This window comes from Arachis hypogaea, chromosome 16 (genome assembly GCF_003086295.3).
Source record: "Arachis hypogaea cultivar Tifrunner chromosome 16, arahy.Tifrunner.gnm2.J5K5, whole genome shotgun sequence".
NCBI classification, from domain to species: domain Eukaryota; kingdom Viridiplantae; phylum Streptophyta; class Magnoliopsida; order Fabales; family Fabaceae; genus Arachis; species Arachis hypogaea.
Window position 1 is genome coordinate 29088024 of NC_092051.1, and position 14343 is coordinate 29102366.

At 33.7% G+C, this 14343-nt stretch overlaps 2 protein-coding genes across 2 annotated transcripts; one reads left to right on the forward strand and one right to left on the reverse strand.

Moving 5' to 3' along the window:
* The first annotated feature begins 1412 nt into the window (after window positions 1–1412).
* Window positions 1413–6512, forward strand: LOC112758802 (uncharacterized). The gene is made up of 8 exons (XM_025807568.3): window positions 1413–3149; window positions 3610–3822; window positions 3909–4109; window positions 4658–4765; window positions 4883–5020; window positions 5148–5399; window positions 5529–5849; window positions 5952–6512. The coding sequence occupies exons 1-8, from the start codon at window positions 2616–2618 to the stop codon at window positions 6117–6119; spliced, it is 1935 nt and encodes a 644-aa protein (XP_025663353.1). The 5' UTR covers window positions 1413–2615; the 3' UTR covers window positions 6120–6512.
* Window positions 6513–6580: 68 nt separating this feature from the next.
* LOC112758803 (two-component response regulator 24-like) lies at window positions 6581–7521 on the reverse strand. Its single transcript, XM_029293653.2, has 3 exons — window positions 7404–7521; window positions 6983–7261; window positions 6581–6874 (listed from the first exon to the last, which is right to left on the reverse strand). The coding sequence occupies exons 2-3, from the start codon at window positions 7196–7198 to the stop codon at window positions 6707–6709; spliced, it is 384 nt and encodes a 127-aa protein (XP_029149486.1). The 5' UTR covers window positions 7199–7261; window positions 7404–7521; the 3' UTR covers window positions 6581–6706.
* Window positions 7522–14343: the final 6822 nt, after the last annotated feature.

Below are 14343 nucleotides of genomic sequence, written 5' to 3' on the forward strand. Positions count from 1 at the left end.
TTTAATTTGTCAAAAAATAAAAAATTTGTTATAAAAAATAAATTAAATAAAAATTAGAAACTAAATTTATAAACATTATAGAATTAGTCATAATAAATTGTAGGACGGTTGATGATACAATTACAAGTTTGACCTCTTAAAAATAAAGTCCAACTTGTTTTTATCCGTAGCTGTCAAAATCTTTCTAGGAGTAATAATTAACAGTTTTAATTCATTTTCAAAATTATATTTTAAATATTAAAATAAATAATATATATTAATTTTTCAAATATTATAAAGATAAAATAAATTAAAAAAATTTTAAATAGGAAATGGTTTAACAAAGGGGCAAAAAGCCTAAATTAAAAAATTAATTTAAAAAATAAATTAAAACTCTTAGACCATCTCCAGTAGGAAACTTATTCCAGTTCCTATTTATGGCTCACCTGTCATAAAAAGTAACTCCACATCAGCTTTTGCATCATAAACAATAAATAGGAACTCAAAGAATCTCTCTCTTCTCCATTAGAAGGAACTAACTTTAATCTCTATTGTGGTCCCACTTAATTAATTAATTAAAATAATTAAAATTAATATAATTATTATTTTTTATAATAATATTATTTAAATTTATAAATTCAAAATAATTCAATATTATAAAATATTAAAATAAATAACTTAAATTTGATTAGCATTTTAAATTTTATAAATAAAAATAAATAATCCAACTAAAAATATTTTATAATATGTAAAAATTAAATTTATTTTTTATGTAAAATAAATTTAATTAATTATGATTTAATATAACAATATAAATAATTAATATAAATAATTAATTAAATAGATATATAAGTATTTAATATATTTTTATTTTTATTTTATTAACTTACCACATGATATGATTTTATTAGTTGTTGCAAGTTCCTGTTTAGAGGGACTCTCAACCTTGATCCACGTGAAGAGCCCTCCTTCCCTTTTCACTCCAATGGTAATTGAGTCCCCATATGTCAGAAGATGAACTCTATTTCTTAGCATTGGAGTTGCTCTTAAGATCCGGTTTTAACTTTAAACAATTTTGGTCAATGGATTTATTGTTTTTTGACCAAAATTCTGAAAATCGAATTGGATTGAATCTATTGGTTCGATTAGGTTAACCGAAATTAGTTCTTTAACCGATTCGATCATTCTCAAAAATCATCTTACAAAAAACTGGTAAAAAAATAACTAAATCGGTAATTAACTGGTAAATTGGATAAACCGGACCGATTTTTTAAGGCCTAATTCGCTATTTAACATAAATGTTGTCGTTTTGAACAAAAAAAAAGAAAAAAAAAAAACAGAAAGCCCAAAAAGACGCAACACCCCCTCGCCCTTTCTTTCCTCATAAACGAATTAAACCAAATCTTAAATAGCGCAACCTTAGTAGCCACTTCACACTCACCATTAGCAACCCTTGTAACCACCTTCTCTATTATCATCGCTAAACTCCTCTCCTCGGCTAGAGGGTACCGTCATACAGAGCGCGCTGTCGTTGTCGCGAAGGTCTCTGGACTTTGTTCTCGTTCCCGTTGTGGACGTTTGCTTTGCCTTGTTCTCGTCGCCGTTGCGGACGTCTCTACCCGACTTCTCTCTCTTTAAGCGCTCTCTCTATGATCTCACTCCGTCTCACGCAAAACGCGAACTTCTCTACTCGCTTGTTTTCATCACCGTCACCTTCGTTTAACTGCTCGGCTGTCACTTTCTTACGGACATGTCTGTTGTTCAGTTGTCTTTTCTTTTCTAGTGAGTACTCCTCCATTGCTTCTTTAGTCGTAAATTTTTTTTTGAAATTAATTATAGTTAATTTATACTTATGAGTTAATTATTTTTGTTAATTTTTTTTATTTTTATAATATTTTTTAAGTTAATTTTTTTAAAATAATTTTATTGATTGATGATGGTAATTGTTAATTTTGACATCTAAATTTAAATTTTGTATATAATTATTAATTTTGTATTTTAAAACTGTATGTAACATTGGATTGTTAATGTGAATAGAAATTTTATATAATTTATATTGAATAATTAATACTTAGTTATTGACTATATATAATTTGTGTAAGTTTGAGTTCAATAATTAAAAATTTGTATAAGTAGTGTTTAAAACTAATTTATTTTTTTAGTGTTAGAATAATAAAATATAATGCGTTTGTTAATGATGTGTGTTTTGATTTTTTTTAATCATTAATTTTAATGTTTAAATTTATAAATTTTTATTGATAAAGTATAGATAAATTATTATAAAAAAATTTTAATTTAAATATTTAAAATTTTATATTAAATTTTTAATAATTTTATTTTATATTTAATTAAATCGATTTAATCACTATTCAATTCCAATTGAAGTATTAAACTATCGAACCAGTTACGGTATCGGCCCAATGACCGATACAGTTCTCGAAATCTTGTTTCTGACCGTTTCTTGAATAGTTGGGCAATGTGGTAAGAAAAAGTTAACAGGGCTGACAAGCGGCAAAGATGGAGGCCCATAAACCCAAAATACCCCAAAAAAAATTCGCTGTGTGTATGCAGTGCGTCTTTGATGGCGGTTGAGCACACCAATAAACGAGACATCAGTTGGGCAAATCAAAGTTAAAATGGAGGACGAAGCTGACATATACGACGGCGTTAGGGCTCAGTTTCCTCTCAGCTTCGGCAAGCAATCCAAGTCTCAGACCCCTCTCGAAGCCATCCACAACGCCACGCGTCGATCTAATACCAATCCTCCTCCTTCTTCTTCTTCTTCTTCGAAGCTTGCAACCGCAAGCGCTCTTCCTTCTCTCTCTTCTTCTTCTAAGGAATGGCTCAATTCCCTACGCTCCTCTAAAAACCCTACCCCTACACTTGCTGATCGTGGTGGCGGTTCTGAGATTGGCCCGCCGCCACCTCCGCCTCCGACAGCAGAGGATGATAACGACGATGGCGCCATGGTGGGGCCGCCTCCTCCTCCACCTACCGGGGTGGGTTCGGGGGCGGATGAGGACGAAGACGACGATATGATTGGACCGCCCCCGCCGCCGTCTGGTAACAATTTGAACTCCGACGACGACGATGATTCCAATGGAGATGAGTTGGGGAACCGGTTCCGTATTCCACTTAGCAACGAGATTGTCCTCAAGGGCCACACCAAGGTATTCTCTCTCTTAACGTGTGTTTGTGGGTTTAATTTGGGAATTAGCGTAACAAATTGTGAATGGAGAAGAAATGGTTTAATTTGATTATTTGCTTTTGTGTGCTTTGTATCCCTTGATTATGCATTTAAAGTGTTTCCTAAAAAAATTTTATAATCTAGGAAGCATGATTTGATGCTAGCTGTGGCAGTAGCTTAAGTCTATAATAATATACTGCAGAGAAAAGAAAGTGTTAGGGTTCTATTGCAAGCCGAATAATCCAGAGAGGTTTCACAATTACTACGAGTAACTTAAACTTCAGTAGTATAGAAGTTTAGAGTAAAATCCATTAGAAGGCAGACACCGTGAATGAGTATGTTACTTTATTTTGAATTATAAGAATGTGAAGGGAATCAACAGCTGTTTTGTAGTGAAATGTAAAGAAATATATTAATGATAACATTGGGAAAACTGTTAACAGGTTGTGTCAGCTCTTGCTGTAGATCACACTGGATCTAGAGTGCTTTCTGGAAGTTATGATTACTCAGTGCGGATGTACGATTTTCAAGGAATGAATGCTCGTTTGCAATCGTTTCGACAACTGGAGCCCGCTGAAGGTCATCAAGTTCGCAACTTAAGCTGGAGTCCAACAGCAGATCGGTTTTTGTGTGTGACTGGATCAGCTCAAGCAAAGGTAAGCACGTTACATCATATCTGTTGACTTAAATGATGCTTTAGTGCTTTTCATTTGACTGATTGTATATATTTCTTCTGTTGCAGATTTATGATCGCGATGGGCTTACTTTGGGAGAGTTTATGAAGGGAGACATGTATATTCGTGATCTAAAGAATACCAAGGGCCACATATCTGGATTGACATGTGGAGAGTGGCATCCAAAAACTAAAGAGACAATCTTAACATCATCAGAGGATGGATCACTGCGAATATGGGATGTAAATGACTTCAAAAGTCAGAAGCAGGTTTGGACAAGTTCTGCTTCCTCGTCATCTTCAATGACAAATTGTATGCATGGTCAATATCATATCTCATAATTTTTTTCAAAACGCATTTACTACCATATATCTTTTCGATAGATTTTTGAAATAAAAATTGAAGCTCTCTAAACAAATGAGGCCAAAAGCATCTGCTTCTTTATATATTTCTTGTAGAATTATTGACTGATATTTCACCTATTGTTATGAAAAGGTTATTGGCATTGTCTATTTGTTGCTCTGTTTAAGTACTTAATGCAGAGGGAAATTTTATGCTTCAATTTTTTACCAAGTAGGCAAGTACTTACTTTTGATGAGATTGCCCTTTTCTTAATTATTATTATTTTTTGTGGTTTTTGTGAGACTCAGGATTTTCAGCTAATGTATTTCCAGTTCTTTACCCAATTATACTGGATATAATGCATGAGACATCTTATGTATGTGTGAATGGAGTTGTGATCATTTGTGTTTTACAACATAATAATTTACATTTCATTCACGTTGTTGAACTCACACTGCTAAGTTTCAAAGGATAGGTAATTAAACCAAAGCTTGCAAGGCCTGGAAGAGTTCCTGTAACCACATGTGCATGGGACCATGATGGTAAACGCATTGCTGGTGGTATAGGAGATGGTTCTATACAGGTAAAAAGATTTTCACTTATAATAAAGTCAATATACATTCGCTCTTTTAGCTTTTTAAGCTAGAAAAAACATTGGTTTTCTCCTTATATTCCTTGGAATTCCCATTGATTTTCACAGGTTTGGAGCATTAAGCCTGGGTGGGGGAGTAGGCCAGATATACATATTGAAAAAAGTCATTCAGATGATATTACTGGTCTGAAATTTTCTAGTGATGGGAATATCCTATTGTCAAGAAGCTTTGATGGTTCACTGAAGGTATGTGAACCATTATATCTCACAAAAATCTTATCTTCATTTGTTTCTGTTTTCTTGCTTTATAAGGAATCCATCTGTTGTTAACTAATCTTCTCAACTTCTCACCAACCAATGAAATATGTCTCAGGTTTGGGATATGCGTAAAACAAAGGAAGCATTGAAGGTATTTGAGGATCTTCCAAATAATTACGGACAAACAAATATTGCATTCAGTCCTGGTGAGAATCTATTTTTTACTGGAACATCTGTTGAAAGAGAGAGCACAGTTGGGGGTTTATTGTGCTTCTTTGATAGAGCAAACCTTGAACTTGTTTCAAGAGTCGGCATATCCCCCTCTTGTAGTGTTGTTCGGTGTTGTTGGCATCCTAAACTGAATCAGGTAACATTTTGCAGTTTTCTTCCAACTTCCCATAAATTACATTCTTGTGTTGCTTTATTTTTACTTTAAGGAGGACATTTTTGGTGTTTATACTTAGTAATTTTATTGAACTGCTTTTCTTTTCTGAAGATCTTTGCAACGGTTGGTGATAAAAACCAAGGAGGGACTCACATACTATATGATCCCACCATCAGTGAAAGAGGAGCCCTTGTTTGTGTTGCACGTGCACCAAGGAAAAAATCAATCGACGATTTTGAGGCAAAGCCTGTCATTCACAATCCCCATGCCTTACCACTGTTTAGAGATCAGCCAAGCCGTAAGCGTCAACGGGAGAAAGTATTAAAGGATCCATTGAAGTCCCACAAGCCTGAACTTCCCATAACAGGACCTGGCTTTGGTGGACGGGTCGGTGCAAGTCAAGGAAGCTTACTAACCCAGTATCTTATGAAGGTATTTGTCGACATGTGTTTCTCATAATTTTTCTTAGACTTAAACGGGTTCATGCTTCAGAATATGAAAATGCAAGGTACTTATATTTTCATGCAATTGCAGCAAGGAGGTATGATCAAGGAGACATGGATGGAGGAGGATCCAAGGGAAGCCATCTTGAAATATGCTGACGCAGCAGCAAAGGATCCAAAATTCATTGCTCCAGCATATGCAGATACTCAACCTGAGCCAGTGTTCGCAAAGTCGGATTCCGAGGAAGAAGAAAAATGATTGGATTATGAAGTCACCACTTGCAATCTCTATCACTAGATGGTAACTGCCGAGGGGAAGACAAATAAAAGAGTGACCAAGTAAGAGGTACTTGACCCCAAGCATTCTTGGGGCTAATGCCAACCTTTCCGGCAGAATATCATGTGCACTAGGAATGATGAAATTGTTAGCTCCTCAAATTTTTCTATGGATCTTCCATGTGGATGAGTAGTATTGTATTGTACATTTTTTACGTGTAATTTTACAAAACTTACAGAAATTTAAATATGTACTAATTGTATCGAAGATTTACCGGTTATCAATTGTGTCTGATAGAGCTGAACCGTTAGCATCAGGAACAATCGATATTCTTTTGCAACTTAAAGGAAAATTTGGTTGTTTTACACACAAAAATGTTTCAATTACCATAGTAAAACGGATTTTTGACCAACGCTTGCTCTCTATTTTTGTCTACACAGGAAACCATCATTATTGTAGTTCTATAAGTAATAATTAGACTGGCAATTGCATTGGTCATTTTCTATTCAACCCACAAAAAACTCAAAAGGTAGGGAGTGGTCTCTTGCATCAATTACGAGTTCTGGTAATCACATGATATTATCAAGAATTGAACGCAGCTTAGCCATGTTCAAAGGTTTGACTAGATAATCATCAAGCCCTGCTTCCATAAATTCTTGTATTTGCTTTTCCTCTGAGTGAGATGACACCCCAACAATTTTGCTACAAATGCCCATTGAACGAAGTTCCTTTGTTGCCTATATATGAAGAATGTGCAAGAATTATGTCTCAATGTAATTGGCCATGCATATTATTTTGATAGGTTAAGTATTGAATAAATCAGATGATTAATTTATTATTACTACCTCAATGCCATTCATCAAAGGCATTTCCTTGTCCATGAGAATGAGGTCAAATCCTTGACCAGAGCAATGAATTTGTACGGCTTCTTTTCCATTCTCCGCTGCCTGATTCTTCACTCCAACTTTGTTCAGCATCCACTGATGAATCATCCTTACTTGTCTATCATCATCCACAACAAGTGCTGTTAATTTTGTTGCTGAGTCTTCATTAGGTGCCATTAAGCCTTAACCTTTGTTTTGGTCAAAATTATTTGGAAATAAAAGATGTTTTTCTCTCTTTATCTGAACAAGAAACACATATAATCATTAAAATATGTATGAACAATGAAATTGGACATAATGTAGCAGTAGCACTAACACTGAATAATATCATTAGAGAAAACATTTAAAGAGAATGTTTCAGATAGATAGCGGTAGTACGAACCTTGATGATGGAGGGAACAAATGATGAATGGATATTTAGCTAGCTGGTTATAGTGCTATAAATATAGATGATGTGATCCTTCCCAATTTGCTAAGTAATCCATGAAACGAGATTGAAAAGATAAAAAAGAAAGCAAGCTAGGTTGAAACTGTCTCTTGTCTTGGTTCATCACAATCTAAAAATATTATCTTTTCCTAAAATGGAGTGATTTATTTCATATATTATATATCTATATTGGATTCTGATGGCATTTCTTTTTCCTATTTTGTATAGGAACATGTAAAAAGCAATATTCAAAATAGTAAAATACACAACAAAATTTTAATTGAAGAGTATAAAATCAATTCCTGATTTTTTATAATATTTTCTGGCTTATGAGCCCACAATGTCAAAATGGGTCAGTAAAATGTATCGAATTTAAAGGGAAGTGTGTAACTTTTGTTTACCTTTGTTATGATCCAATTAGATCCACTTGCCTCATTTGGTTAACTTGGATTCTGCAAAGGACACTTTTTTGCATTATATTTGGCTCTTATTAAATTGTTGATCCGTCAAATCCAGATTTCTTCAATTTCATTTTTCTTTTTCTTTTTCTTTTTATCACAAACATCTTTTACTAGAAACAATTTTATTACTTTATTAGAAATTTCGCAAAACGGCAAAAAGCGTAACTCTTTCGAGTTTCGATACACATTTATGGAGCAGGAACACTTCAATAAATTATCGTGTGCGTGCATTTGATACATGTTAGACGTTACATATATAACGACGCGCATATTTTTTTTAGAGAAAATGACGAATAGGTTTATGATCTTTTGTTTTGTGGATATTTTTGTTTCTGAATATTTAAAAATATTTTTAAATATTCGATTTTTATAAATTTTGGACGGATAAGTCCTTCCGTCCAATTGCCTCCGTCAGACTTAACAAAAAAGTCTGATGTGACTCCATTCTGATAATGTGGCATGATGGATTGATACGTAGACTGCTGACTAGAATGATACTTTCAAAAATTGGACAAATAAGTCCCTGTACCTAAAAACTACGTCGTTTTACTTTGGACCTAATTCTTAAATTGATTGCGTTTCTTTCTGGAAACTAATAGTGAAGAGCTCTACCTGCATTAACCATGGCTGCTAATGGAGCATCATCAACGTCAAGTCAGGCCAGGAATGACAAGGTGCTCCACCTGGCCCATGTCAAGGCAGCTTGAAAACAACATGTCCATCCTTAGTTTTAGGAACAATTAAGCCCATCTCCTCCGGAGAATAGTAACCAGGGAGTGTGATATGTACACCACTACTAGGAGCAATTATTTCTTGTGCCTTTTCGTTGGCCATTTTCCTTACACAGTCACAAAATGGGCCAGCCGCATTCACAACAACTTTTGCATATGTATCAAACTCTTCCTCTGAAGCATTAAGAATTTAACATATAAATATCAAACTATAAGTGACAATTTGATTATGATTTTCAAAAATAACTCACCAGACACCAGCAATATACATAATCGCCACATGACATTGAGTAATAGCTTGGTAAATGAACCAACTTTATGCATAAAAATAACATCATAAGAAGATTCAAATGAAATGTACCAAATTAGATTTAACAAATCACCAACCGGCAGCTACTGTGTTTATTGTTTATGGGAGTGAAGATGTAGGGGAGGTTCACTCTGAATATGCCGTTTAATCTAAATATTCATTAGAAATGAATTTGAATAGTCTTGTTGTTGCTGTACTTGATGTTGCCAATGTCTCCTTGGTAGTTGCTGTACTTGGTCCTGGCCTAACTTGAGATGGTTGTGGGTCAAGTGGAGCACCTTGTCATTCATGCATGGTTGATGATGCTCCATTAGCAATCATGATTGATGCAGGTAGAGCTCCTCACCATTAGCCTCCAAAAAGAAACGCAATCAATTTAAGGTTTAGGGCCAAAACAAAATGACGCAGTTTTTAGGTACAGGGACTTAGTTGTCCAATTTTTGAAAGTACCCTTCCAGTCAGCAGTCCACGTGTTAATCCGTCATGTCACGTCATCAGAATGGAGCCACGTCAGACTTTTTCGTTGGGTCTGACGGAGGCAATTGGACGGAAGAACTCATCTGTCCAAAATTTGTGAAGGTCGGGAATTTAAGTCTGCGAGACAAAAAGTCAAAGAACCTATTTGTAATTTTTTCTTTTTTTTTATTAATTTAGTTGACTCGGCTAAATACAATATGTCGTTGTGTCTAACTTTGTTCTCAACCTATATTTTATTAAATAAATTCAAAAATAATGTTATTAATTATTGTAAAATACTTTATAAATTTTTAAAAATTTAAATAACAAGTATCACAAAAAGTTTTAAATTTTATAAAAATACATGAATAAATAATTATTTTTAACTATCAAAGATTTGACGGCCGATAAAATTAACTAAAAAAATTAAATTGACGTTATACATAAAAAATTTATATCTGACAAAAATATCCACTTATTAAATTTAAAATTGACTCTGTTACAAAATTTATAAAATTCTTAGATACTTTTTGTTTTATCATCTTCTCCATCTACGCTACTTTTCAACCACTTTTGAGAACAAAATCCAAAATTCACCCTAATAATTCGGCCCTTCACCCTCGCTTCCATAAATCTTCCTCACTCATTTGAATCAACTCAAACATACACTCATAGAGCAGCTCACCACTTCGCCAAACCAAAGCCTGCAACTTTCCATATTCCCCTCTCGATCAAAAAGTAAATATCCATGGATTTTGTCAAAAAATAAAAACTAGAAAATTGGAAAAAAATAAATAAATGATGAACTCATCTTAGCATCGGATAAACTCAGCACAAGTTGAAAACGTAACTGCTAAGTTCTAAGGATTAAAAACAGTGAAGAAAGAGGGAAAAATAACTCTCAATGAACAGGACCAACGCTCAATATATCATATTCACATCTTTATTCCCACTTTAACATGAAACCAATTCAAAATACTAAATTCAGAACGGAAAAACACACAGCAGTCAGGCATTGATGGTGACGATGAAACAATCACCGGCGAGAAAAAGCAAGGAGGCGAGAAGGAACAGTCGGCAGCGAGACAGTCAACGACAAGATGAGATGGAGCCGAAAAAGAGCAATCAACGACGAGACTGGCAGTGAGAAGCTGTCGGTGGTGCAAAACAGTAGGCAACTTAGTGGTCACAACGCAAGGACAATGCTGGCAAGAAGGAGTAGATCTGGCAGGGATGATGCTAGCGTAGGCGATTTGGGAGCGTTGGAGGTGGCTGAGCCAACTAAAAGTAGAGTGCGAGGGAGGACGAGGGAGCTGATTCAGGTGAGTGAGATCACCACTGTGATTGAGTAAGTGAGACTGAGCCAGCAAGAGTAACAATTGAGAGGTTAAGCGGCTGAGAGTTATGAATAAGAAAGAATAAAGGAGATGAAGTGAAGAGCTAAAGATTGTTATTGGGGTTGTATGATAGATTCAATTAGGTTAAAAGATTGGGATGAGGAAAGTGATAAAAAAAAAAAAGGTATTTTGGAAACATTATAAAAATTTTAACAGAGTCAATTTTAAATTTAAAGATCGGATATTTTTGTCAAATAATACTAATTTTTTATGGGTACATTAATTTAATTTTATTTTATGGTTAGTTTTGTCAGTAATCAAATTTTTTATAGTTAAAAATGATTATTTACTCAAAATACATTATGTTATGTATAAGTCTGTCTTCTAGAATCATTAAGGCTACATTTACAAGTACTAGACATTGAGACAAGGATGCAGAAATATAAAATTATGTTTGACAGATGAGACATTGGTACGAATATTGTGTCATAAAATACTGAATTAGTATATTTTATGTGCCTTCTTAAAAAGAAAGACACAGAAACGCTAATGAGAGATACAAATTATTTTTTTTATTTTTTCTTTCATTATTTCTATAAATTTTTTATAATTATATCTTTTTATTATTATGTTTTTTTTTTTCTAAATTTTTTGCGTGAAAGAAAATGAGAGTAAATTAAACTTTCTGTTGAGTTTAGTAAATAATAACAATGTTTGGTGAGGACAAATATGTTGGTGGTTGGATTAAAAGTTCATTAGATTTAATCTTTATATTTAGTGTTGCAGGCCCATGTTTCATTGTGAAACCCAAACAAAGAAGATAAACAATCCAACTAAAAGAACCAAATGCAACCAAAGCTACCAAATAGAAATGAGTCAATAATCCAACTCATTGCCATTCAGAAAAAAAAAAAAAAAAAACCTCAGCTGGTGATCCTATGTTACTTCAGGTAAGGTACAAAGAAGAAAAAAAATTTCACTTTTTTACTAAGCATCAAAGAAGAAAATGGTGCTTCACTTTTTTATTAAGCACCAAATCAGAAGAAAGGAAAGCAAATTAAGGAAATTGGGTCAAATCAAAATCACCATACACAAATTAAGCATAAAAGAGAAAAGGTAATTTGTTTTCATTAACATGCAAGTCAATTACTTGCTGATTTCTCCTTCCATTTGAAAAACTATTTTGAGTAATATGAAGAAAGTGGTGGCTACTTTTTTCTACTGTGAATCAATGGCTAATATTGAAACTTGGAGCCAAAGCACAAGATTAATGGTTTTGATTTATCGAACTCACTGAGGATTTGTTACCAATGTAAGTGCAATGCTTTCAAGACTTCAAACTTTGATTTGTGAGGTTTCTCTCTTTTCTGATTTCGGATTCTTTCTCTTTGCTTTCAAAACTGAAGTGATTTTTCTGTTTGTATGGAGTTCTGTAGTCAGCGTTAGAATTTGTAAAACAAAGTCAACTTCTTGATTCTTGAGTTAGCTGATGACTTACTTTCTTTTTCTTCAATCAAACCCAAAAATTAGGGATTTGAAATTAGAGTTTAAGCAATGCAGCTTCATTGGTAACAGATCCTCAAGGAGTTTAATAAATCAGAACCATTAATCTTGTACTTTGGTCTCAAGTTTTAATATTAGCCATTGATTCATAGTAGAGAAAAGTAGCCACTACTTTCTTCATATTACTCGAAATGGTTGCTCAGAGGGAAGGAGAAATTAGCAAGTCATGACTTGCATGTTAATGGAAACAAATTATCTTTTCTCTTTTGATTATGCTTAAATTTGTGCATGTTGATTTTGATTTGGCCCAGATTTCTTAATTTTCTTTCCTTTCTTTTGATTTGGTGCTTAATGAGAAAGTGAAGCATCATTTTCTTCTTTGATGCTTAGTGAAAAAGTGAACATTTTCTTTCTTCTTTGTGCCTTATCCGAAGCAACATAGCACCACCAGTTGAGGATTGTTTTTCTTTTTCCTGAATGAAAATGAGTTGGATTTTGGACTCATTTTCATTTGGTAGCCTTGGTTGCATTTGGTTCTTTTAGTTGCATTGCTTGTCTTCCTTGTTTGGACTTCACAATGAAACATGGGCCTGCAACACTAACTACAAGGATTAAACTCAATTGGGCTTTTAACCCAACCACCAACATATTTGTCATCACCAACATATTATTATTATTTAATAAACTCAACAATCTTCCCATTGATGATAAACATCATTTAAAATGAAATAAAGAGAATAAAATACAAAAATTCATATTAAAAACTTCTCTTTGATGATGTCATTTTAAATGTAATCTACTCCTCATTTCTTTCATAAAAGATATTCTTCTTAATGTGAATTTTTTAACAAACACACAAGTTATGTTAGAACATGTAGAGAATGTCATTACTCATGAGCAAGTAACATGAGCAAACAGATCAGCAAACAATTAATTAGTAAGACATACAACAAATCATAGCAAAGCATCAACTAACTACTACCCTTCTTAACTACTACTCTACTACTCCTCTTTTTGTCATCATGGAAAAAAAATAAAACCAATCCAGACCTGCAAGAGATGGATTAGAAGTCAAAAATAGAATAATTAAATAAGTAGCATAGGTTTAATAAAGAGTTACAGTCATCCAGAAAATAATAAAAGCAGTAGCTAAAACCCAATAGTCTGATAAAATCTAAGTACAACATAATCAAAAGTCTTTAACATGAGACATTCCTAGGCATCCGAGCCTTCATCCTCAGTTTCTAAAGGCTCCTTGATCAGTAGCCATGATGTCATATTCATGAATGTTGTCCACATACTTTAGAAAAAATGTCACTCTATCCCTTGAATTGTGCAAAGCATTTTCATTTCGAGCAGCAAGCTTTCTCTCTTGTTGGCTTATGGAGATGAGATGATTGGACAAATTCATAAATTCCTCTAGAACATCCTTTACAATTCCGTACAAAATGTATTTGTGCCCTGTGGATGCGGATGTTCCAGTGGTGGATTGAGGAAGAATGTCATTTGTAACACCCTACCACACAGATTCTTATGCTTAAGACATAAAGCTGAGGTGGCAAGGTATTACGACCTCTAAAAGTAAAAATATATAAGTAATAATAGTTTAAAGGAAATTTAACTAGAAGCCTGTGAAGAAAAGTTAACCAAAGCATTAAACAGAAAATCGCATCACTCGCGTAATAGATAATTATGAGAGAAGAATTCCAAAGATACATATAGCAAGGCTTTTGGGTTATATATATATATATATATATATATATATATATAACCCAAAAGAGTAACTCCAAATATATGACAAAATAAACACCTATTTCTCCAAGTCAACCACTAGGAGGGACAAAATACAAAATACAAGGGTGGAGAATCTATATACATATATACAAAGCATAAAATAAAATACAGTAATCCCAAGATAACCAACTTCGCTTGTAGAGGAAACTCCAGACGCTCACCGAGGTGCATCTCGACTTGTATCTGAAAAATAACAATATTGTATGGGGTGAGAACCGGGGGCTTCTCAGTATAGTTAAGGTGCCCACAAACGGAATAATCCACTACTACTGCTACTACCCAGGCGTCACAATCACTGACCTG